The sequence below is a fragment of the Castor canadensis genome, chromosome 11 (genome assembly GCF_047511655.1).
Source record: "Castor canadensis chromosome 11, mCasCan1.hap1v2, whole genome shotgun sequence".
Lineage (NCBI taxonomy): Eukaryota > Metazoa > Chordata > Mammalia > Rodentia > Castoridae > Castor > Castor canadensis.
In genome coordinates, this window is record NC_133396.1 from 86,372,569 (window position 1) to 86,397,267 (window position 24,699).

General features: G+C 38.0%; 1 protein-coding gene across 1 annotated transcript in view; it reads right to left on the reverse strand.

The window, feature by feature from the left end:
• Pappa2 (pappalysin 2) overlaps window positions 1-24,699 on the reverse strand; it is a 260,775-nt gene that overhangs the window by 83,981 nt on the left and 152,095 nt on the right. Inside the window, exons 13-14 of the mRNA XM_074047398.1 lie at window positions 18,389-18,524; window positions 17,990-18,197 (exon numbers count right to left, since the gene is read on the reverse strand). Of these exons, the coding sequence (XP_073903499.1) occupies window positions 17,990-18,197; window positions 18,389-18,524 (344 nt within the window). The remainder of the gene's footprint in view (window positions 1-17,989; window positions 18,198-18,388; window positions 18,525-24,699) is intronic.

Genomic DNA, 24,699 nt, shown 5'->3' on the forward strand with positions numbered 1-24,699 from the left:
TGCTATTTTCAGTGACTTCATCCAATTAAGTCATGTAATTGTTGAGGACAAATACATACTGAGACGAGAGAAAACAAACTGTGCACAAGCTTCTTTCCATCAAGATGGAGTTGAATTGCATAAAGCACGGCTGCTCTGACTACCAATGTGAGGAGTCCATCCAGCATTGGCAGCAGAAGGGAAAGAGCAAGACAGGGAGCATACAAGCATACAAGAGGGAAAAGTGGCATGAAATGAGACCAGGACCAAAAAAAAAAAAAAAAGGACCAAACCCAGACCTGTTTATGAAGTGAGAAATGGTTTTAGGGCAGCTGCTGCAAATTCTTTCACTAGCTTATATTTCCATTTGCTTCCTTTTTAAGGAATTTGTTTTATGCGGACGGTGTTTGTCAGGTCATTAGCTTCTGATGGCATCTGGTACCAATTGTGAACTTCTCTCCCTTGCACCCAACCTCAACCCTCCTTTGGTGTTTCTCTCCCACTACAAACTGCATCTTGAGTAAAGTTGTTGTGTTCTCTATTATTCCACTGCCCATTTTGCTCTCTTGCCTCCTAATGCTACATAACTTCTAATATCATAAAGATAATGCTCATAACACAAATAATTCATCTTAAAATTTTACAAAAGCTTTCTCCTACAGCCCTTTCATAAAGTTAATGAAAGTGGCAGTTAATGCCCCCAGAGGTGGGAGGTTAGGTATTTATCTTGGTTTGACATACAAGGATACTAAAGCAGCTTGGAGACTGGCTGGAGGCCACAGAGCAAGTCAGAGGAAAATCCTCCGGATGGATCTTGGAGCCCTTCCTCCCAGGGCCAGCCTACACCACAAGGCCATCTCCCTAGCAATGAGGTTGCTTTCCTACTGCTTTCTGTCTAACTCAGGAGGAAGCAACATCGACCAGGGTGAACCAAGCAGCTCCTCAGCAGGATAGTCAGGGGAAGAACATAGAATATTTATTAGTTCATCTTAGTTTTGAGCAGTTTTCTTTTACGTGATGGTCAAAGTAGCAATATTTGTCCAGCTGCTACCACTTGCAAAATGCCCTGCTGTGTTTCTTCCTTTGGTGACACCCCTTCTCACTCTTCTACCCGTTTTTTTCTAAATCTTTTTCCCCACTTTATCACAATATGTTCTCAGGTAGGGATATGCTTAACTCAATCAGATTTGATTCATAGGTATTTCCATTTTAACAAGAGATAAAGTTTTAAGCCAAAGGACTGAATATTTTGCAATGGAATTTTAAGTCAGTAGGCCCTTAGAAATCACACTATGAAGATGGCCACCTACCCATAGTTTTTTCTTTGCTCTTTGTTGCTCTACTTCTCTTAGAAGCCTCTACTGTCTTTCTTCAGGTCCTCACTCTCAGTTATTTTGTGTGTGTGTGTGTGTATTTAATGCATTCAACAGAGGAATCCCTGTTCAAAATGTGTTATAACTCCAGGTTGTCCTCCTCTTATATGAAACTTGCTTGAGGCCCCCATATTCAATCCTTGCAATATCCTGCAGTAATGATGTGTATTTTTCCTAGGCTGGCTGTTTATATGAATGATGCCTGGAGTTGGCAGACCTCTGTTGCATGGTTCCATAAAAGTACAGCCTTCATATTCTCTGAGGCAGGCTTTCTCCACCACACATTAGATTCACTTAAGTGATTTTTTAAAAAATGTAGCTAACCAGGTCTTATTCTCAGGGCATTTTGATTCTGTAGTCCTGTGGTAGGATCCTAGCATCTGTGATGTTTTTAAGTTTTGAAGTGTTTGGTGCTTGTCATGAGTGAAACCCATTCCAATAAAGATCCAGATATAAGTAACCTGAAAGATATGTGAATAAATTATATAAGCCAAAACTATAAAATAGCAATGCTGACTCCAGAGGAGAAATGGGTCTTGCTACTTCATCACTGCATTTTAATGTATTAAATTCAAATTATCGCATAGAAGCCACAGGATAGCTCAAAAGCATAAAACAATCCCCTGTCCTGACAAAACTTTGAATACAGCTAAAGAGAGAAAATAATTAAATCATGTGTTACTGATTATGAGTCCATGGCTCCTTCAGAGAAAGTTTTATCACTGCATTTGATTTAACCTTAATAAGGGAATAGGATTTGGAAAGGCAAAAGAGATGTCCTGGAAAGTTATTTTCCAGGCTTTATAGACAGAACACAGGAAAAAATAGCAATCTCAAAGCATGGATAAAATACCATTTTCTCTACATTGCCAAATGAATAAAATTTAGCATGTGTAGATCTCCTAAATTCTCACAAAAATTAGCAAAGTCCATCTTGAAAGGAATATAGACATCTATGTTTGAAGATAGACACAGAGGCAGATTCTCAAAGTCTCCCTGTATCTTTCATTGGTCAGTGAAGAGAAAGTTAAGACTGACACCAGAAAGTAAACATCATTCTCTGCAGATACAATAGTCAGATCCACTAACAAACTTGTCATGAGCTGTCCTACAGAAGATGCTAATCCATGCACCTCTTGCTAGCTTTTCAGTCCTTGAGGCCACTGTGTGGATGTTGACATAGCTTCCATTCCAGGTCCACATTTGGGAAATTGTGTAGTTTTTGAAAAATCAGGGAAATCCCGGCTGTTCTTCCTGCAGCTGCCCTGCATCTTTGGTCCAAGGTCTCTCTGAGGCTCTAGTCCATCTTCCAGAGTCAGGCACTACTGAAATCCTTGGTTCTCTCACAAAAGAGTCGAGGAAAGTTTATGGACTAATGCCCCCATTTCCTATTGTGAATATTGGGTGTGGGGTACACATTTAACAACTGTTTTAGAGAAAGCAGACTGCTGAAACTGACATGGACTTTAGAGAAAATTGAACCCAAATTTTTCATTATTGAGGTGATAAAACTAAGACCAAAAAAATGATGGGATATTCTAGAATTTCCTACAGCACTAGGACTGTAATATAACAAAGAAGCATTTAGTTAATCCTTGGCCCAAACCCAAAATCAGGATGACAAAAGCTCATGAATTTTTCTAAAGTTAATATTCCAACCTCCCTAAGGAATGCATCAAAGTCTGACCACAACTTCTTTTTTTTCCTAGAACCTAGATTAGTTTAGGAGAAACTTCCTGGCATCTTACTACTCTTTTCAAGAAATAGCCTGATATGATGGGGAAAGCAGTAGACAAAGGTCATGTAACTTAGGTTCTAGCTTCGCTTGCTCCTGCTGACCTCCATGACCTTGGAGTTTCTTAACCATTCTGGCCCTTCATCTGTACATTTGCAAAATGTCATGGTTGAACTAGGTTCTATCAAAGGTCCCTTCCAGCTTTAACATGGTATTTAATTTCATAGATGAGGTGATAGTGGTATTGGGGTGGGAGTAAGGAAACCCATGAACAGACAGGATGTGGTGGGGAACCCAAAAAAGAGTTTCTCACAATCTTTCTTGCCCAGTATGAATCTTTTATTAAAAATGTCCTAATTTTTCAGTTGGTTAGTTAAACAAAACTTTGCAATGCTTTTATCTAAGAAGTGTCACCATTGAAGAAATAGAAGTTCCAGTGGTTTCTCTAGATCAGCTCAATGAGGTTAAACAGTAAAAGAGGACCAGAATGCTGAATGGACTGAAAGAAACAAGTCCTCATTAATCTTCCCACTACCAACTGCAAAACCAAATGTAATAATAATAGCATCCATCCTTAGAGAACTGTTTATCAAAACCATTACAAAAAGTCTCCATTTTGGCTCCCCATTCTACCTCCTCCTCACCTCTGGTTTCATCTCTGCTTCACAGGACAGGAATCAGGTTAAATGTTAAATACAGTCCTAGCACCCTTCTCGGGCAAACTCATGCTGGTACTTTGGGGTATTTTACTGAAGGACCATACCAGCTGGGAAGGAAAAATTGATTCAAGTTCTCCTCCCCTGAAGATTCTCAACTGAGGAAAACAGGAATCTCAGCAATAATTCTGATGCTTTCTTCACTTGACAGAGAAATGACAAATTCCTGCACTCAGAAAACTTTTCCTTCAATTCCTGCATCCTGGGGAAGCAGCATTGTCCTTTACTGTGAATTTAAGCCTTAGCACAGTGTGGCTCCTCACAATAGTCCTGCTGGGGCTTGTCATTCTCTTTGTAGAATGTGACCTATTTGTAAGTTCAGGACTGATTCTGGTGGCCCCAGTAATGGGTAATTCACTTTGCTTATTTCTAATTCTGGGCAGTTTTTACCATGTCTGGCTGTAACACCAGAAGTCCCATCCAAATGCCCCTGTCCTTCTAAACAGAAACAGATTTACATCAAACAGCCAAAAGTGCTCCCTTTCAAAAGCCCTGTCTCACCAAGTTTCAAAACTCATGATTTTCATGTAGATTATAAAATATGTGGAATACCAAAGAGTCAAAATAATTTAATTGCCAACTAACATGCAGATTGTGCTTCCTAGCATTTGTCCAGGGAAGCAGAATCATCCATTTGAAGTAGCAAAGAGAGTTTTATCTACATCTACATACCCTACACTTTGCAAAGGCAGTAGTTAACTCCATATGGGGCATTTCCTAACAAGGAAATGAGTCCTGCAATTGATCACATTGCTGACTCTTTCCTTGCCTGTAGTTCACACCTGAGTACCAATTAAACTATTAATTCGGGAGCAACACTTCTTCAGCCATATTCACAGGTTGAGCCTGGAGAATTGTGAAATATGGAGCAAAGTAAGGAACAATACTGATGAATTTTAATGGGTATGAGCTCTTATCATGTCACTTCTAGAGCAGTACCTACAGGGTAGAAAAATAAGGTAGCTTGGATTCTCTTTGTTCTATATAGAAGCTATGGGTAAATGGAGGTCTTGAGGATTTGCACCTTGAAGGGAACCCAAATTCACAGGCAGAAGTACAACATAAAACATATGCTGGGCTCCTTTTGGACTCTCAATCTCCTTCCTTGGCTTCATTTCCTTAAAGAAGTTTCTAGACTCTCCAGTTTCTCCCATTATCTCTTTTTAAAAAAATTTTATGTTACCATTTTTACATTTACTCATTGTTTGGGCCACCTCCCCCACTACCTCCCCATCTCTTTATCCCAAATTTTCCATTCTTGGTTGATAACAGATTTGGAGTAGTATTGGCTTCCCTTAGTTTGCTCTTCCTAGCACTCTTGATCTTACAACATTAAGCACTAACTTGGTTATAGAGAAATGAAGGCCCAAAGAAGGAAAGGATGGTACTAAAATCATGTGGTGAGATGAGATGATGTAGCCAAAAGTGAGAAGCAGGCATACAGACGTTGGGCTTGCTGCCATTACAATCACCACGTGTTCTCTCCCTCCACAGCTATGGCTATACACAATGTCAAACATTGCCTGAGAGTCATTCCAACCAGAGCTATGGTCAAATCCGTCAACAGTGTCTGGCCATTTGGCAGGCTGGCAAAATGACAGAACACTAGAAATATTGGTTTGTTTGTATTTTTTGTGCTCTCTCCATCAGCACCAGCTGCCATGAATATAGACTTATACTGACAGGGCCAGCCCTCAACAAAATTGGGAAGTAGGTGATATTTTTAATTCACCTCCTTTTTTGCAGGACTGCTTTTCTCTATTTCTCACCTTCCCTCTAAAACTTCCAGATACCTGCACCAGGTTCCATTTCAGTATGGCCCAGGTCTGTTTTTGTGAATTATAAAGGTCCATAACAGTATATATCTGGAATAAATAGTTGATAAATATATAAAACATGTTTACTTCTAGTATATAGTTATTTATTATTTTAAAGAGATTTTTCAAGATGATCAAGACTTCACAAGAATAGTTCCTATGGGTGGAATTTAAGACATTGTGATGAGTTGCTAGAGAGTTATTGTTTTTAATACGTTGCTTTGAAATCAGTACATTGCTTGTAGTTAGACTCCAGCATTAGGTCTCTCTATGCTGGTTGTATCTGTTCCTAGCTTGTGACTGAAAGCTGCCACCCTACTTGTTCCCAGAGTATGTCCCACTAAGAACAATCTCAGATATGGTAATGTTTCAATTTTAATAAGGTCTATTCTAGAATAGTTCTAGCCACATTTCAATAAGCTCCCAATGAGACAATGCCCATGGCCTTTTAATTTTTCCTCTATAGCCCCATGAGAAAAGACAGTTAAAAAGGCCCACATAGCTAACAATGTCTCACAGTTCAGACCTGCTCTCTACCAGGACATTTGTCGTTGGCTAGGGGAATCACAATCCTCTCTAGTGAGTTCTCCTCCTTCCCTTTTATTTTATGGAGAAAATCATTCTGGGAAAAGAAAGTCCAGCAAGAAACTTAGGGAATAATTGAACAGCTATAATTCTTTCCTTACCCAAAAGAAACTGTGCTGAGACAAAAACACACTCAATGTTAATTTGCTAAACTCCTTTAGGGAAGAAGATAATCAAATGAGTAGAAATGTAATACATATTTCATTTCTATAGTGCCTTTCCCAGAAGCAAGGGAGAGTGTTTCCCATAATCCTGGCATTAAAAGGGAGCCTCTGCTAAAAGTAAAAGATGAAGAGCCAAAGTAAAAGCAAATGATTTAACCTATAGTCCTTAAGCAAAAGAAAGGAAGGAGCCCTTCATCCCAGGAGGCCATCAAAAGAGAGGTAATTTGAAGATTCTACATGAGATGAGCAGAGGAAAGAGAGTCCTAGCAAGGCATTAGGAGCTAGTATCAGCACGGGCAGAAGGGAAAGGGTTGTCATTGCAAATCTGAGCTTCAAATTATTGAAGCACAACAGCAATTAGTAAAGTAGCAACAAAGGGGGTTCTAGGAAATAATGAAACATGAAGAAGAATGACAGATAATAGAGATGGAATAATCCTATGACCAAGACAGTCTCAAAAACTGAATGTGGCAGGGATGGAATGCCAGGGTACTGAGCCATATTTTAGCTCTTCATCCCTGGACTAGGCTCAGAAGCCCTTTAACCTAGACCTAGTTCTACTGGTAATGTAGAACACAGCCAAGAAGAAATATTTTCATACCTGAGCTCCTATTTCTCCTAAAAGGAAAACCCACCACTTCCTCCAAAATTTTGTTAGAGAATACTAAAATCATAGTATTAACCGTCTATGGAAAAATTGCTTTCCTTTTTACTCCTAACGCAAATCCAACGTCTGTAATGAATACTCCAAGAACAATGGAAGGTAATACATAAATCATCTGTATTTGACTTATTTCACCTCAGTCAGCAGAGCCACCTTTTGAAAAATAGCTTTCTAGACTAAAGGCATCTTTTGTATAGCAAGTACGTTAAGTACCATTAATAGAGGATCTGAATAGGCCAGGCAACTGGGGGAAGTGAGCCTTGTATGTTAAACTAAGTTCATAAATTGCAAATATAAAATTGAGTTATTTGGTGGTAGCTGGTTGATAATTTTTTCCCTGGATTATTTATTTTGCAGATCTTACTTCAGGAAACAGTAATCTAAAGACCAGAGACAATTAGACAATGAAGACATGGAGACAATGAAGGTGACTAAAGTAGTGTGTATGTACCTAAATAGTAGGTCTCAATTTGTGGATCCTGAGGTATTCTAAACAGACCAAATAAACCCTACTCATTGGTTACTCCTTTTTAAAAGAAAAAGAGCTAGATTATCTTTTTTATACAAGCATGAATGGCAGGAATATTAATTGCTTGTACATGAATGTTTTATGGTAAATATACAAGATTTAGATATTTAATTCCAACTCCAATTAATGTATACAATAACAGCCTAATAGTAAATGTTTTTAATGCAGAAGGTAAATTCTCAATTTAAAAATTGCTCTCTTGAATATAAAGCCATACAAGAGCACAATATGCATGTTCATTATTTTTCCTTGGCTCGAATGTTCAAGCTTAATTTTCTTTAATAGGAAAAACACAAATTTATGATAAAAAGAACAAAAATGAGAGAAGAAAAGAAGAGAGAGAAAATCTAGGGGTTACAATGGTTATTTAAAGACATTTACTTTTGCTTTTACTTACAAACCTAAGTATTTTTCACTATATGATCCAGAAACTGCACCCTTTGGTATTTATCTAAAGGAATTAAAAACATGTTCATGTAAAAACTTATACGTAAGTGTTTAAAGCAGATTTATTCATAATTGTCAAACCTTAGAAGCAACCAACCAAGAAATCCCTCAGGATATGAATAGAAAAATTGTAGACTTATACCCAAACAATGAAATATTATTCAGCAATAGAATAAAATGACCTATCAAGACATGGAAGAGCCTTAAATGTATTTCTAAGTGAAAGAAGCTGATCTGAAAAGGACGCAGACTGCATAATTCCAATTATATGACATTCTGGGAAAGGCAAAATTATGGAGATGGTAAAATGATCAGCTATTTCCAGGAGATTGTGGTGGTAAGAGGGACGGTAAGAGTACTGGCAGTAGAGATAGGCAGAGCCCAGAGGATGTGTAGAGCAGTGAAAATGTTCTGTGTGATACTATGATGGTAGATACATGTCACTATACATTTGTCCAAACACATGTAATGTGTGACCACAAGAGTGAATACTAATATTAGCTATAGCTTTTGGATGACTATGATGTGTCAATTTAAGTTCATTGTTTGTAATGTATGTACCCTTCTGATAGTGGATATTGATAAAGGGGAAAGCATGCATATATGGAGGCAGGAAGCATATGGGAAATTGATACACTACTTTCAATTTTGTTGTGACCCTAAAATCATTCTAAAAGAATACAACCTTTAATAGTAGCAATAGTTCTCTTTTAAAATCCACTACAGTTTAAAAAGTTAAATCATTAAAAAAATTAGTTTTCTAGTTCAATGCACATTATATCAACCTTTTTCCAAAAGATTGTTTTGCATGAATATGAAACATTTTCTTTTTTTTTTTCATTTTTCTTTTATTATTCATATGTGCATACAAGGCTTGGTTCATTTCTCCCCCCTGCCCCCACCCCCTCCCTTACCACCCACTCCACCCCTCCCCACCCCCACCCCCCCGTCAATACCCAGCAGAAACTATTTTGCCCTTATTTCTAATTTTGTTGTAGAGAGAGTATAAGCAATAATAGGAAGGAACAAGGGTTTTTGCTGGTTGAGATAAGGATAGCTATACAGGGTATTGACTCACATTGATTTCCTGTGCGTGGGTGTTACCTTCTAGGTTAATTCTTTTTGATCTAACCTTTTCTCTAGTACCTGTTCCCCTTTTCCTATTGGCCTCAGTTGCTTTAAGGTATCTGCTTTAGTTTCTCTGCGTTAAGGGCAACAAATGCTGGCTAGTTTTTTAGGTGTCTTACCTATCCTCACCCCTCCCTTGTGTGCTCTCGCTTTTATCATGTGCTCATAGTCCAATCCCCTTGTTGTGTTTGCCCTTGATCTAATGTCCACATATGAGGGAGAACATACGATTTTTGGTCTTTTGGGCCAGGCTAACCTCACTCAGAATGATGCACAGCAACTAAGAGATAGCATAGATAAATGGGACCTCATGAAACATTTTCATCCATCATTATGAAAAGAATCAAAATACAGATAACTTAACCAAAAATTTTCTATTTTTGGATTTTTGATATAACTTTATTATTTTCTAAGAAAACAGATATTACTGATTAAATTTCACTTTGACGGATATAATAAAAGTCTCAATTGGGCCAAGGATAAGGTGGCTTTGGAGCAAGCTAAGGAATAAGGGGAAATCAGTTTATAAATAAACTCTGGAAAGGGAGCATTCATAAGATGAATTGTTATATCTGGACAAGAGTCGAAAGGTCATTCTGTAGTAGAGAGCTGCTTAGATAATCTATCTACCAACTACTGAGGAATTTCTACCAGAACACCTTGCTCTTAGAATCACTACTCTTCCTTCAGGCTTCTTCCTGTGTGCTAATTCTAATATGTCCCTTACAGCGAGTTGTCCAGTAAGTTGAAACTCTGTGTCTATAGTATATATCTCTATCAGGATATGAGACACACACACATAGATATTTATAACTCCAAGATCTATGTACACATTCACCTAGCCTAAGCTAACATATCATGGTGGGTGTGATCCCTGCCTTCTGGAATACATTCCCTTGTTTAAGCCCCTCAACTTCAGTGTAGTTTGTACTAGTGACTTCTTTTTAACCAATTGGCACTGCTGGTGCTGATGGCTCATGCCCAGCAGAGATTGGGAGGATTGCAGTCCCAAACCAGCCTGGGCAAATGGTTTGTGAGACCCTATCTCAAAAAAAAAAAACCCATCACAAAAAAAAGGGCTGATGGAGTGGTTCAAGGTATAGGCCCTAATTTCAAACCCCAGTACCACAAAAAAGATAATGTTGCTTCTGTGATTATGTCATGAAAAATTATAATGTCTTCTCTCTAGAAGCAGAAACAAGATGCCACATGTAAACTGATCAGTGGAGCAGGATATGTGGCAAAGAAGTGGTGGCAGCATCCAGCAGAAAATGGAGGTGCTCAATTTGACAGTGTTTTAGAACCAAATGCCAATACCCATGTAAACTTGCAAGACACCTTCTCCAGTCAAGTCTTTGAATGAAGATCTATTCCTGGCTGACACTTCATCATAGCCTCACAAAGAACCCAGCTAAGCCTTGCCTAGATGTCTGGCTCTAAAAAACTGTGAGATTATAAATGCGTTGGTGTAAGATGCTAACTTTGTAGTAATATCATTACACAGCAGTAGAAAACAACATACACATAAAGCCAGCTTTCAAAATTATAAGTTATCTTCCTGGATTACCTACCCTTCTTATATCAGAGGGAGCAGAGTATTTTTGTTGTAGAAGATTCTTTTTGTCTGGGTTAGGACCCTTCTAGACCTGGGTCAATATTTCTCCCAGTGGTCCAAAATTCCTTGGATTTTGCCAATTAAATTGTCCTGATCTGTATTATACATTTCATAAACTTCCCCAAAAGTCCAAAGTGTTTAAAATTCCATCATTTATAACCTGCTCCATTAAAAATTTTCAACTCACCTGCATTACATGACCATTATCTACATTTCACCATTTCCTCAAAACAATATGCCCAGCTAGTTCCATCAATGTATCAAGAATATAAGTACTCTTTGATTATTCTAGAGCCAGTTACTATTATTCACCAATCCAAAGGTAGTTTGAGGGAGAATGAAAGCATTTCTTGAAAACTGGTGAACATGAGTATATTTTTGATGTAGTTTGCCATTTTTACAATAGAAGCTTTCCTGATCAAAAATGAATTACATTGGTTGTAGGCTTAGTTTTGCTCATCTAAAATAAGATGAATGCTGTAAGTTTCAGCATATTGCAAGTTTGAGATTTCTCAATGGAAAAAGGATTTCTGGAACTTCTGTGGCACTTAAATATTTTTATATTTTATAGACACCAACAAGCACACATAAACATACTATGTTAGAATAATTAGTTTTATAGATCTACTTACACTGAACTTTTCAGAAAGTTACTTGAAATGAAATAAAGATGACTTTCTTTTACTTGAACTAAAATACAGCAATCTATATACAACATGAACACTCATAAATACACTCATTGTATTCAACCTAAATTGTACAAAAATCAATTTTCAATTATCCTCAATGATAAAAAGGATTGAAGCATGAATGTATATATGAGGGGTAAGCAAGATATAGAAGAAAGAACTCAGGTTCCCACATGGATATTCATTATGAAAGATTTATATCCTATTCAATTTTATATTATAGTACTTGGTTTTCATAAGCTATAGTTCAAGGCAAACTTCAGTACCCACTATAATCTTGTATTTATGAGAATTTATTACTTGTTTTCCATCTCAATCAGAATGTGTATTTGTACTACATAAGCTAATGAGGTATTTATACTTCATGTTTGCCTTGGACTTAAAATAAGCTCAAAACATTAAAAGAAAAAATATGCCTTTCTAGTTAGCTCAATCTGTTTAGATGTTATACTGAAAAATAGCCTTAATATTAAAGCCTGGAACTCAAAGAAAATTCTATCTTGAATAAATGGCAGAGAGTAAAGGGATTTCTTCTTGATCATTTGACAAAGTCTTCTTTGCCAGTTATCAACTTATTGCTGCCCAGTTCCAAGTCCATGCCCTATATTATGATTCTAGAACTAGACCATGTAAACATTTCTCTTTTGCCAGCTAGCACAATGTCATCCTTTTTCAGTAGGTGGGATTGCAGAGACAGTGCAGATGAAGTGGCTTATCTCTTCCCTCCTATATGCTTTCCTCTCCTTGCTTCCATAGCACTTGCTGTGCAGCAACATGTAAGAGAGCCATTGGTGTTTACCACCAAGTGAGCTCCAAAGACATTCTGCACAACAGCTGGCTGCCCCACAAGTTTTAGTAGATCCTTGATGCTTTGTGAAGGTTCATTGGTACCCAAGAAGTGGCCTCCCTGAACGATCCAGTATCACCTCAGTGTCAGCTTTTCAGCAAGTCCCAATAGTTCCCCAGGATGCAGCTTTGTAATGAACTGCTATCAGGAGCCCTGTGGATGGTCTCCTGATTGCCAGCTCCATCTTGGGGAATCCCAGCAAACTGATCTGCATCCAGAGTGCCTCAGCCCCACCCTCTCAAGTGAAAACTGAATCTCAGTTTGGGGTGGGGAGCCTTTTCCACATTTGTAACTTCTTTGGATATTCTTCCATTAGTTATAAAAGTAATGATTGCTCCCTTTATCCACCATCCCCCTATTCTTCAGATTAACTCCATTAGGAGTTAATTAATGGAGTTAATCCCTATTGCTAGTTGAGTATAGTAAACTTTCACCATTCTAATTACTGCATCCTAACTGGACCCAAACTAATACCGAATGCTATTGGGAATGGTACAAGGACACAGATTCACAAAGATGGGATCTGGGAATCAGTTTGGTTATACATTTGGCTTTGAGTGCAATACTGAGCTCCTTGTCAATGGGATGCTAGTAATTTATGGCATGCAGTGGTATCACAATTGAACAAGCTATCACCTTTGGTAGATTGTGATGAAAAGCCAACTGAAACAAATGTTTTGGGAGTCTAAGTGACAAAGGATAAATTCTTTGATAACTGGAACACCTTCTAAATATATAGATCAAATATATAAGATAGGTAAGGGGGTATCAACTGTCATGGGTGCTGCTTCAACCTAGTGCTAGAATGCACTACAAACTCCACATGTATTGCTTTCAGTTACTCTTATAATAATATTATAAAGCAGTTTCATTCTGTTTCCTGTGCAAATATTAACAATACAGAAAGTTATGAAGCACTTAACAATATCAGAAAAAAAAACAGCAGCTAGAATCTCTGCAGATTTACTCCTGATTACAAAATATATGGAGCTAAATTCAGAATCATCATTGTAATCCAAAGCATTCTTTTTGTTTTCTAATTAAAAAAAGAGAATGGAGCCTTACTAAAAGAAAGAAACAAGCAATTCCCTCCGCCTTACTGAAAACGGTAAACAAGTCATTCTTTCTTCATTCACTGACCCCTATAAAGACCAGAAAACTAAGCTCTGTGTTCTATTTGTTAGAGATCTGTTCTCTGTCCATTATTCCCACTGTATAACCTTATTTTTACTCATTTGAAGACTTTTACTTCTAGGTCAGGAAGTATAAGGGTTCTGGTGAAGTAGGGTGAGGGTGAGTGGGAGCATGGAATCATAGACAAAAGCTATTACATCTTGGGAGATAAATACCCTGGACTGACAGAGTGATTCAAGTGATAAGAGTGCCTGCCTAGCAAGTGTAAGACCCTAAGTTCAAACCCCAGTAATTAAAAAAAAGTCCCAAAGGAAAACAAAAATCCTACAAAATCCTAAAAGACGTTAGAGGCTTAAGGTTCATGAGGTAAGTTTTCAGAATAAAATCTTGGAATAGTTTTACATAGTACTATTGTCTCTGTAAACAGTGCAGTGAAGCAATGTGCCCTGGGCTCCTTGGCAGTGAAGATAAAGAAAGGTTGAAAATGAAAGCAGCAAATATTTATCGAACAAATACAAACAAAGCAAAGTCAAGGGTGGAAATTGTAATTCCAGACAAAGTAGAATTCAAAGCCAAAGCATTTAAAGAGGCAAAAGATTTGGCAAGAGGTATGATCCTAATAAAAACCAACCAGTCACAAAAAGTTAAATACCTAATTATGTCACATCGAATTAAAAAAGCAAAAACTGTTTGAAATACAAGGAAAATCATTCTGCTTGAAAGGTTTACACCACATTTTCACCTTTTATAGAGCAGTTAGAGAAAAAATGCTGTAAAGAGATAAGCATTCAGAAGTTTCAACCACTGTCATCAGTCCATGTCCTGGAAAAGAGGACATACGTGCCTGGATTCTTTCTCAGACACGCTTTGAATCCCATTATACTAACAACAACAAAAAGATGGTTTTGCTTCCCAAGGTCATCAACACAATACTAGGAAAGTTGAAGTCTGCTTGAGGCTGATGGTGTGGCAGGTTGCGCATAAAAGTGGATAAGCTCAAAACAGTGGGAGAATAAGAATGATCTGGGCTCCTGTTGAGCGCTGGTGGTCAAAGCCAAGAAAACTGTACTTGAGTTTCTAGACTAAGACATACATGATCAATAGACAAAGTCCAAAGAGTCATGAACTGGGCAGCCATTATAACAGAATGGAAAACAAGACTAAGAGACACATCAAATTCTTCCTTCCTTCCTTCCTTTCTTCCTACCTACTTTCTTTCATTCCTTCCAAGCCTCCACATGATCTGAACTATTTCCAAGGCCCTATTTCTTAATTGCATCCACCCTAGATTCTATTTCAATCCAGAATCACATAGGCAACTCTCTAGCAGATATATGAATTGGATGCATGATAGACATGTCAGACTGAAAATGATTCAACTCTGAAATCTTGATCTTCCTCTCCCTGGACTTGGCTGTGACCCAAACAATAAAGATATCATTGTTCACCTAAAAGAAAATTCAAAGGGGCCAGAGTATGAAGAAATAATGACTGCTTCCCTCTTCTTTAAGCGTGACTCCATTCCGTAGTTGATTTTTTTAAGAGAATGCAACAGTATATGTTTCGGCTTACAATGATGTTTCTTAATTTAACTCCAACAGTTTTTTGCAATCAGAAGGAAATCCTCACAGAGTGTCAGGGCCAGACATGGGTTTTAGTTTTGATAGGAATTCATATTTTTCTGTATTGTTGGTATTTCAGTGGGAAACAGGGAGAAATTACTTTGTCCAAGGCAAAGGAGCATGAATATCACAGGAGAACCAGATATGGGTTTATTGGTTTTCATCTGAGATTCTATGGACCAATCAGGTTGGCATTGTAGGAGGAATTTGCCAATGGTTATTAATAGTTAAAAATAAAATGGATAACACATCTATTGCCAGGCATCTGTCAGCTCTCCCCTGCCCATTGAAGTATTAATGGAATTTAGGTCATAAGGGGTAAGAGGAAGGTAGCCAGAAATCTCTCTCCCATGCCCAGGGTTTCGTACTATGGTGTATCTACATATACAACAGCTTTCGATACAAGACTGCAAAAACACCTCTATTTTTTTATTTACATAAGGATTAAGATTTAAAATGTATTTATGATGAAAATATATGAGATCTATTAAGTTTCCTGTGTGTAAAAATTTACTATATTGTACCAATCCGCTGGCTAAAGGAAAAGCAAATTTGCATGGCTCCTGTCAGTCACATGTGGTTTGGAAATGCTTATGCATTCCAGATCCACTCTGTATAAACTAGAGAATCATATCCTATTTCCACTGGTTTGCATGCACGCATATAAAACTTGTTTTTCCCACAGTGCCATATGAAAATAAGTGAAGAACTAGAAGTAGTGATCACAACTAATCAAGTTCATTGTTAAAATTTCACAGCTATGATATGATGGTGAGGGGAATTCTTGCCCCTCACATCTAGAGAAGCTGTGACTTCAAATTTGTTGGTTTGTTTGCTCAGTTCTGCTCCACAGAGCATTTAAATATAAAGTCAGAATCTGCCACCCAACACAGAGTTTCTGGTACCTACTATGTGACAATCCCTCTGCTAGTCACTAAGAGATACTGAGCAGAACTCCCATCACATAGGGAGCTCAGAGTTTAATGGGAAAAAAACCCAACAAGTGAATAAACAGTAACCACTCAATATGGTAGTCACTTTTATACAGTTTGGATTATGTCTATGTCCTTTGGAAATATGGAGGGAGTTTGTCAAAACTTCACAGAAGGCAAATCCTGATGGAGGAATATGAGTTGAAGTGAAGAAGGACTGGACAGCATTCAAAAAAAGTAGGAACATTATGTACAAAGTTCATCAAGAACACATGTTCAGGGACCTGAAAGAAATTATGTATGGCTTAAGTCCAGATATAGAGCCAGTAGAGAAATTAACTTAAAAAATACGTAAGGAAGAGGTAATAATTCTCATCAGCAATAGTATTTGATAGTCTTCATTCTCATACTAATGTTGAAGGTGTTTGCTTGCTAAGAACCGAAAGCTATAGATGAACTAGTGTCCAGACTCTGTCCCTTACTGTTCCTCTCTTTCTAGCAATCACCTAGTTAATGCTCAATTAACCTAAACTATGATTCTGCATGTGATGGATAGCCTGGAAGATGATCTTCAGTGACTTGTGTTCTTATGCAAACTGCTCCCCTTGAGTATGGTCTGGATTTACTGACTTATTTCTAATGAATAGATTATTCCAGAAACAATGGGTTATCATTCCCAACATCATGTTATAAGAATACCGTGACTTCTGTTTTGGGGAGTCTATCATGTAGTCACCCTTTCTGGCTCATTTTTTTCTCTTAGATCATTAGCTGCTGAATCTAAGACACTCAAAGAGTTTATGGAGAGGTCCACACATCAGGGAACTGAGTCACACTTACGTGAGCATGCCTACTGCCAACACCTGTGTCAGTGAGCATGGGTATGGATTTTCTGACCCACCAATAGCCACACTGTAAGCATGGGAGTCAATTCTCCAGCTCCTCTTTAGCCTAGAGGTAATTATAGCCTTGAGATAATTACAGCCTTGGCCAACGGTTTGACGACAACTTCATATGAGACCCTAAGTCTGAGGCACCCAACTGAACTGCATCTAGATGCTTAATCCACAGAAACTGTGAAGTAAAGTTCATTGTGCTAAGTCACTAAATATGTTATAATTTGTACATGGAGATAAATAACTAGTGTACTCTGCCAGTACTAGCTGCTCCCCATCCCTCTCAGAGCTGGGTTTCTGGTATACCTTGGATGAGCATGGAGGTACTAGACTTCATCCTTGGTGTTGGAGCATACTTACAATGTCAGCTTTTGTGATTAGGTTCCTAATTACCTGCTAACAAACAGGTGCTTTCACCTTCCTTTCTGAGAGAATGAACCTATCACTTTGGTTTCATTCACTTGATTAAACCATTGAGAGAATGATGCTATCCCAACTGCAGCACAAATTGCTGAGTTTGAAGTGCTCCCTATGTCCAATCTTGAACACACCACCACTGTGAAGTACAGTCCCTCATCTAGGTACTGCTGAGAATCCAGTGACCCTCATCTGTCTAGACAATGACAATCACAGATATTCATAGAAAGACACATGTAGCTAATATAGTCCCTATTTCCACATGTAAGCCTAAATGATTATGTGACACGCCCTAGCAAGTAATTGCTAAACTTGCTGTGTACACTATCCAGGTGGAGGAACAAGTGAAAAAATATACATTGTTTAGAGAACATTGAGTTTTTGGCAGAGAATTTTTGGCAGTTTATATAACAATGTTGATTTGAAGTCAGTGGTTTTATATGTAAAAAAGATGTTAAGACCTTGTAAAGATGTTAAATATTTACATAAAAATATGCACAGCTAAAGAAAGAAGAGAAAAATGTAAAATTCAAGTGTGCTCTTCTACAAGTTATTCTTTGCTTGCTTCCTAAGACTTTTTAGTAGCTCCTAAATCCACTTTTCAGTTAATGATTAAGTAACCACTGTATTCACAGTACCATGTACTTCAATGGTAGCAATATATCACAGCTACAAGAAAAGAAGAGAGGAGACTTTGTACCTCTGTCCCTGACGATTTTGTTCTGAAACACAGTTTTTAGGAGCTGAAGGACTGATGTGGGAGGATGTCCTTAGAGCCACCGCTGAGATGCCCACTAATGGGGATGAGAAATTCAGCAGCACAGAGGTGATATGGTGAGAGAGGACATTTTCATGATGGGTCACATTGATAACCAGTGGATTATGTTGGCATGATAGTTCATAGGTTCCTGAAGAAAAAAAAGGAGATGAGTAATATTTTAAGTCATTCATCTAGCACCAAGTTTCCATACCTAGTATTCGTTTTATCCTCTGTGTGATGAAGGCAAGATCCCAAACAATACCAGAAATATACATCACACCGTTTCTTGTGTAAGTGGATTGTCCTATATGGCTCTAAAGGAATAGTTCTCAGACTCACCAAGAGAGTGGTTGCTTCCTCTGACATCAGACAGATAGAGGGTCACTGTTGACCGCTGATGCTCCTCCTGGGCCAAGCCATCAGATGCCAAGAAAATGAAAACTGCTGTAACAACTCCTGGCTTATTGAAACATACCTAGGCATAAGCACATGCATGTATGAGCCATTATTTCCACAGGCAATCAAGGTATGTGCCATTCTCTTTCTATCCTTCTCAGATAGCTCTCTATTTATAAAATGAGAGCTTCCTTTTCCTTTACTATTAGAAAAACATGAAGTAGGCACAGAAAAGTACCCAACACAGCACCAGATGTTGAGATGAGACGGAAAGAAGATAATTCTCAGCTACTGAGAATCCTGTCTTTTTCTGAGACTGTTCACCACAACTGTTTATTTTAGTTGGACCTATCTTTCTTTAAACTTCTTAAAATGATCACGCAAAGAGAACATCGCTGGAGACAATACGCCACCACATAGCTAGTTAATATCTACTTTTCACTAAAGTGATAGAAGTAGACAAGCCAGCATAGTTAACAAGCCAATTGTGAACTGTCTCAAGTTCTGAACTGCCATACTTAGTTATCCTTCCCCATCTCCCTGTCTTACTGTCCCCATTTTTTCTCAGAATCTCTCATGTAGCATATGAACTATGGCATAGGAGACTGATTATTGGGGAACCTGTTGCTTCTGAGATTAAAACCAGACAAGCTGCTTATTCTTATGCAATTTTCCTGGTGTTCCAAGCTTATATACCTTTCTCCCAGCTGGAGAATAAGTCAACACTGAGGCAAAGAAAAACTCAGTTTTTTTATAAAAAGTATTTCTAGATGGTTAGTCTGATGAATACTAAAATAGGCTTTGAAAATAAAACATGAAAACTTTTTTCCTTTGGAATCCTTTAAAAGAACCAAAATCTTAGAGATTCAAGAATAAAATATAGCTTTCTATTAGCTACTGCTAAGAGTCCAGACTTATTTTCTACATTGGACTTACTTGATGAAGTAGTTCTACTTTGTTTTATTCCCTATAGCTGAAGGTTACTATTAATTTTTGTTGAGAATAACCCCCAACTTTTCCTGGTGCTACATGGGTGTTATATTCTTAGAAACTAGACCTCACAAAGCTCTGTGTGCATGTCTCTGGCTTTTTGTCAAGTTCTAAGGGTGATGCAGCCCCTGGAAATTTGTTCTCCATGTAAAAGCAGGGCCGGCATCTGATGGTGGGGACTGCCTCTCAAGTGGTCTGCAGGAGAGTAAAACATGTTTTCCACTTTAACAAGCATTCTTTCTTGTCCACAGACTGGTGTTTCCTGAGTCCTGGCAACATGTTCATAGTGTCCATTTGCACTGCTGGCTTAATTAGGGTGATTTTATGATTTCTGTGGTGAAGGCAACACAGCTCTCCCTTCTTTGAGGAAAAGACCAGCCACACTCGCTTTTTTACAGTGTCTTCACCCCACCTTTCCATTTCTCCTCTTTGAAGTAATAAATATTCCTTCATAACTTAAGAAACATCCAGACCCATAGGTTATGGCTTCCAGTACAAAATCCTCTCTTCCTGGCTGGATGAAGGCTGGCCATGAAATGCATTCTGAGGAAACCAACAGCCTAGCTCAAAGCTGTTGACCCCAGAAGTAAATGACATCAAAGCCCCCTGGGAAATCCCATAACCTCTTCTTTTCCATATACCACAAAAAGAGACCTGAACACTGGAAGAAAGTTCTGGATCATTTCCTGAGCAAGAACAGAGTCCAAACAAGTGGCTTTACCTCAACAGGCCTTAGACCTGAAGAGTGGGGTGGTTTTACTAGGAACAAGAGAGGTCATTCTTTCTACCAAAATAGATACCATCCACCCAAAACTAGTTAGTAGAGGTAAGTCTCCCAGTGTGGTCTTCTCTTCCTGAAGGCCCATGTCTAAAGCTTCCAACTCATTTTGCATCTCCTAGCAATATGTCTCTGTTCTTGGGCTCTTTGAATTCCAAATCACTTTGAAACTTGAAGCCTGTTCTTGATGGCAGAGTCTCTGTGCCATGATTTGTGGGGAGAAGATTTACAGGCCACAGCTTAAGTAGGAAAACCACAGGTGAGACTTACAAAGGACACACAGGCAGAGGAATTTTGGGCTACACAAAGCAAAGAGAACAAGGGTTTGATCAAGTTAGGAGAGGCTAAGTCTTGGACATTTTCTCTAGGTCCAGTTTCTACGATTATAACACCCAAGCAAAACCAGGAAAGAAATTAAGAGTAATGTTCAGCTATCAGAAATAAAATAAATGTAGAATTACTGCATCAACTAAGTCCTGTGTGATAAGTGAAAGGAAGCCAAGTTTCATTCTTACTTGAATTCCAAATATGTACAATAGTGGCCACTGGGATCATAGGAAATATAAATTTTCTCACACTGCTATCGATACCTCAAAAGCAGACATAAGCCTGAATCTGCACATATATGTATTATCAATCCAAGCAGTAGTGAGAGGAACCCAGTAAAACCATTGAGAGAGAATTGGGCAGGCAGAAGCCCTGGGTTTGACTCTTAAATCAATCTTTCCTAGCTAGATAAAAACCCAGCAATTCACTTCTCCTTTCTGAATCAGTGGTTCCTCCTTTTCACACCTGAGAAGTAGAGGTACTACCAATTTCACATGGCACTGTGAGGAGTAGATAGAGTCATGTAAAAATGCACAGGACAGGGATTATTTTATAGGAAGGACTCAATGTTCATTAATTCTTATTTCTCACAGAAATACCTTTTATTCACCTCACACTATAGGAACAAAAGTGAAGGAATAAAAATTTAAAGCTAACCATATACTTTTATGTTTTTGTATATAAAGAAAAATGTTTTTCTGAAATTTGTAGTCTAGAAATATATGTGAGTTTTTTTAATTAACTCTTGTGGAAATGTATATTGGTACTCTAGGTTCAGGTTCTATAGAAACAGCCAATACTTTAGGTTCTTGGTATATTATGCATTTCAACTTTTAAATGGAATCCGTAGAAACAGATTTTATATATAATTCTTATTATAGACTTTTTAGAAAATTCAGTTTAATGTGTTTATTAAAAATTTACTTTTGCTGTATGTGAAGACATAGAAACTTCTTTAAAAATTAGAAGTTCATTCCTTATTCACAGATGTATGAAATTGTGAAGTCACTGTCATTTTAATATACATAATATCAGAGACTATTTTTACTTTATGTGAAACAATTTATATTCTTAGATATGAAAGATAAGGAGCAACTGGAACAGAAAATTTGGGACTAGGAGTACTAATATTGACCTTTGTCCCTGCAAATGTGACACTCTTTTGATCATATCAGGTGTAATTGTGAACAGCTGTCCCCTTCAAGACAAAGTTCACCTGAAGTATCCCAGGGACTACTCAGACCTAGGCTGTACACTGGGCATGCTCCATGAGAAAAATCCAAACTGCTTGGAAATCAAAAGAATTATTTGTTTTACCAAGGAGATTTCATTCATGGGCATTATAAAACTAATTTGGGCATGTGTCTTACAAGGAAGAAAAACTACAGCTAGATATCAGGAAGGAGACAAGATCTTTCAAAAAAGACAGTAATCCCGAAGTCTAAGGAATGATTTCAAGATAGAGGAATTGTCAGTGAAAATAACCTAGAGAATCCATCACAAAGTCCTTAGGAACAAAGAGAAAAAAGAGCAGATAGATCATATAAAGAGATAGATATAGATAGATAGATAAATACATATATACATACATATAAGATAGAGATAGATAACTGATAAAGTTAGGCAAAGATAAATGATAGAGACATAGTTAAATAGACAGATGACAGATATAGTCAGATATAGATAGATACTGATGATAGAGATAGTAGAGATGATAGATAAGTAGGTAGGTAGGTAGGTAGACAGATAGATAGATAGACAGATGGATAGATACATAGATAGATAGACACTGACAGTTGGGAAAAGCCAGCCCCACTAAGCTGTTTTTGCATTCAAAGACTGAACAAACATTAACTACCCAACCTAACTGTTGGACACTGGTGAAGGGTATGATTGAAAGAATCTCTCTCTAGTGCAGAACTGTTTGGGCTTAAAAAATCCCTCTCCAGTCTGCCTTGTGGGCACCAAAATACTCAATATACACCCAAACCAAGCATTTCAACTTCCAGGTCGCCCTTTGTGGTGGTCACTGCATAGCAGACTCTGAAACTATACCACAAACTTGAAAAGAATCTTCTCTGAGGTTTTAAAATGCTTTTGGTTAGTTCCTGGGTTTTTGTTTTTCTGTGCCTTTCCATTTTCACTCATCTATGGCACTTCCTGATTCCAGAGGGAAAAGGAAGGCCTTGGGCCAGGAGAAAATAGGCAGACACTACCTTCTGCTTGCACAGGGTGATTACATGCTTTACTGGATCCTTCACCAAGCATAGTGGGTTTTTACTCCTACTAGAGAATTTTGAACTATAGTTATCCTCAGGATGCATAGGTTTTCATTTGAAGTCAAACAAAGAATCTAAGAGCTAAAGCAATTTTCCCTAAGAAAATGCTAGAGAGGAAAGAACTTGGATTTCCCACTGTAAGGTCAGTATTCTTTTGACTGACCCAAAGATTTTAATTTGAGATGAACAAGAAATTATAGATTCCCTAGAAAATTGGTTGACCTTTGAGACTTCTCTCCCCACCCAAAATGAAGTCACATAACCACATAGCCATAAAATCTTCACACTATTTTAAAGAGCTGAGAGACACATTTAAAAACCATCTGTGGTCCAATTAAAGTCAATAGAAATCAGAATAAGAATACTTGTACTATTGGTTCAACCATGTGTCTTTTTCTATAGGTGAAAAATTATCAAATGCTGGCAGTTTCATATGGCTCAACCTAATAATATTGTTATCTGTGTAGAATTCAGAATTTTTGACAAAGCAGAGATTAACTCCCAAAGTTCCAAGGGATCTTAACTGAAGTGCAGATCTAATAGTTGAAGGGAAGGCATGAGGCAACTAACTTCCTTCCATTGAGATATCTTGGTTCCCAGCCTTGAAGATGTGAGTCAAAATGGAGATGAGGTTTTTAAGTCTGGTTTGACTTCCTTCCTGTGTCAAAACCCCTGCTCCTCTTGCTATTGGTCAAATCCCAGATGATTTCTTGCACTAGTTTTTCATGGTACCAGTAAGCCATAAACAGTTTGCTGCTTATATTTTTCAGAGGGATGAGACCAACTTGTCATTTTGTGGAGTAAAGAAGGAATCACTATTATGGCCTCTACTGTGCAGGGGTGGGTAGTCATTTAAATGCATAATTTGACAAGTCAGTGGAAGAAGCTTGGATCAAATCAGATGATCAGCTCAATTCCTTTTAAGAGTATTTTCTGATATTGTTTTTTAGACACTGACATCAAGTCTACAGAGACTCTGTAAGAAAAGTTTATTAGACTTGGAAAGAGGATAATAAGGGGATGGAACCATTTCTGTAGTGAATATTGTGGTATGTCATTCATATCTCCTCTGTCATGACTGTGGCACTCAGCAGACAACAGTCTTTTTCTGAAAATTGCACTCTTAGCAAAAATGACCTCTCTATGCAAGGTCATACCACTTTATTGGAACAGTGTGTGTTGTGGGCGGTGGAGTTGTGGGCAGTCCATGCCCAGTGAACTTTTGGCAGGGATGAGTGGTGCAGGGTGAGACAACTCTAAAGGACTATCTCAGGTTCTCATGAGATGTTGACACCGGCATGCACCTGTTTCAGTTCCTCCTCTGTCCAACCCAAGTTTTTCCACTCCCACACATATGTTGATACCAAGGGGGTTCTCATTAAACTTTTTACACACAAATTTTCATCTTATATCCTGAACCCTGGAGAAACCCCTTTTAAGACAAAACCTGAAAATCAGAAATGCTGTTACGGAATATGGCTGGAAAAGGGCCTCTTGGGACCAGAAGGTATAAGCAAAGAAAGGAACAAGAGCACTCCCTAGCTGGGCAAATGTCCATCCTGCATGGAAAATATTCCTATTTCAATTATTAATGGAACTTAGAGTCTATGAAGTTGCCATGCTTGGAACCAGAAATAACTTTCCTGTGAAATCAATAAAAAGTTAAGTTGGTGATTTGTAGCAATGTAATTAGAAGTGGGTAAATGAGTACTTTGTCCTCTGGGAATAGACTGTTCAGCCACTGGGTGAAGTTGTTCCTTTTCAATGGAACTACTCTGGCTTTTGATGGAAATGGAAATCACATACACACAGGCATCTTTGCTTTTGCAGGATTCCCAGGGATTACAAAGATACACAAATGTTAATGTTGCTAACGACAG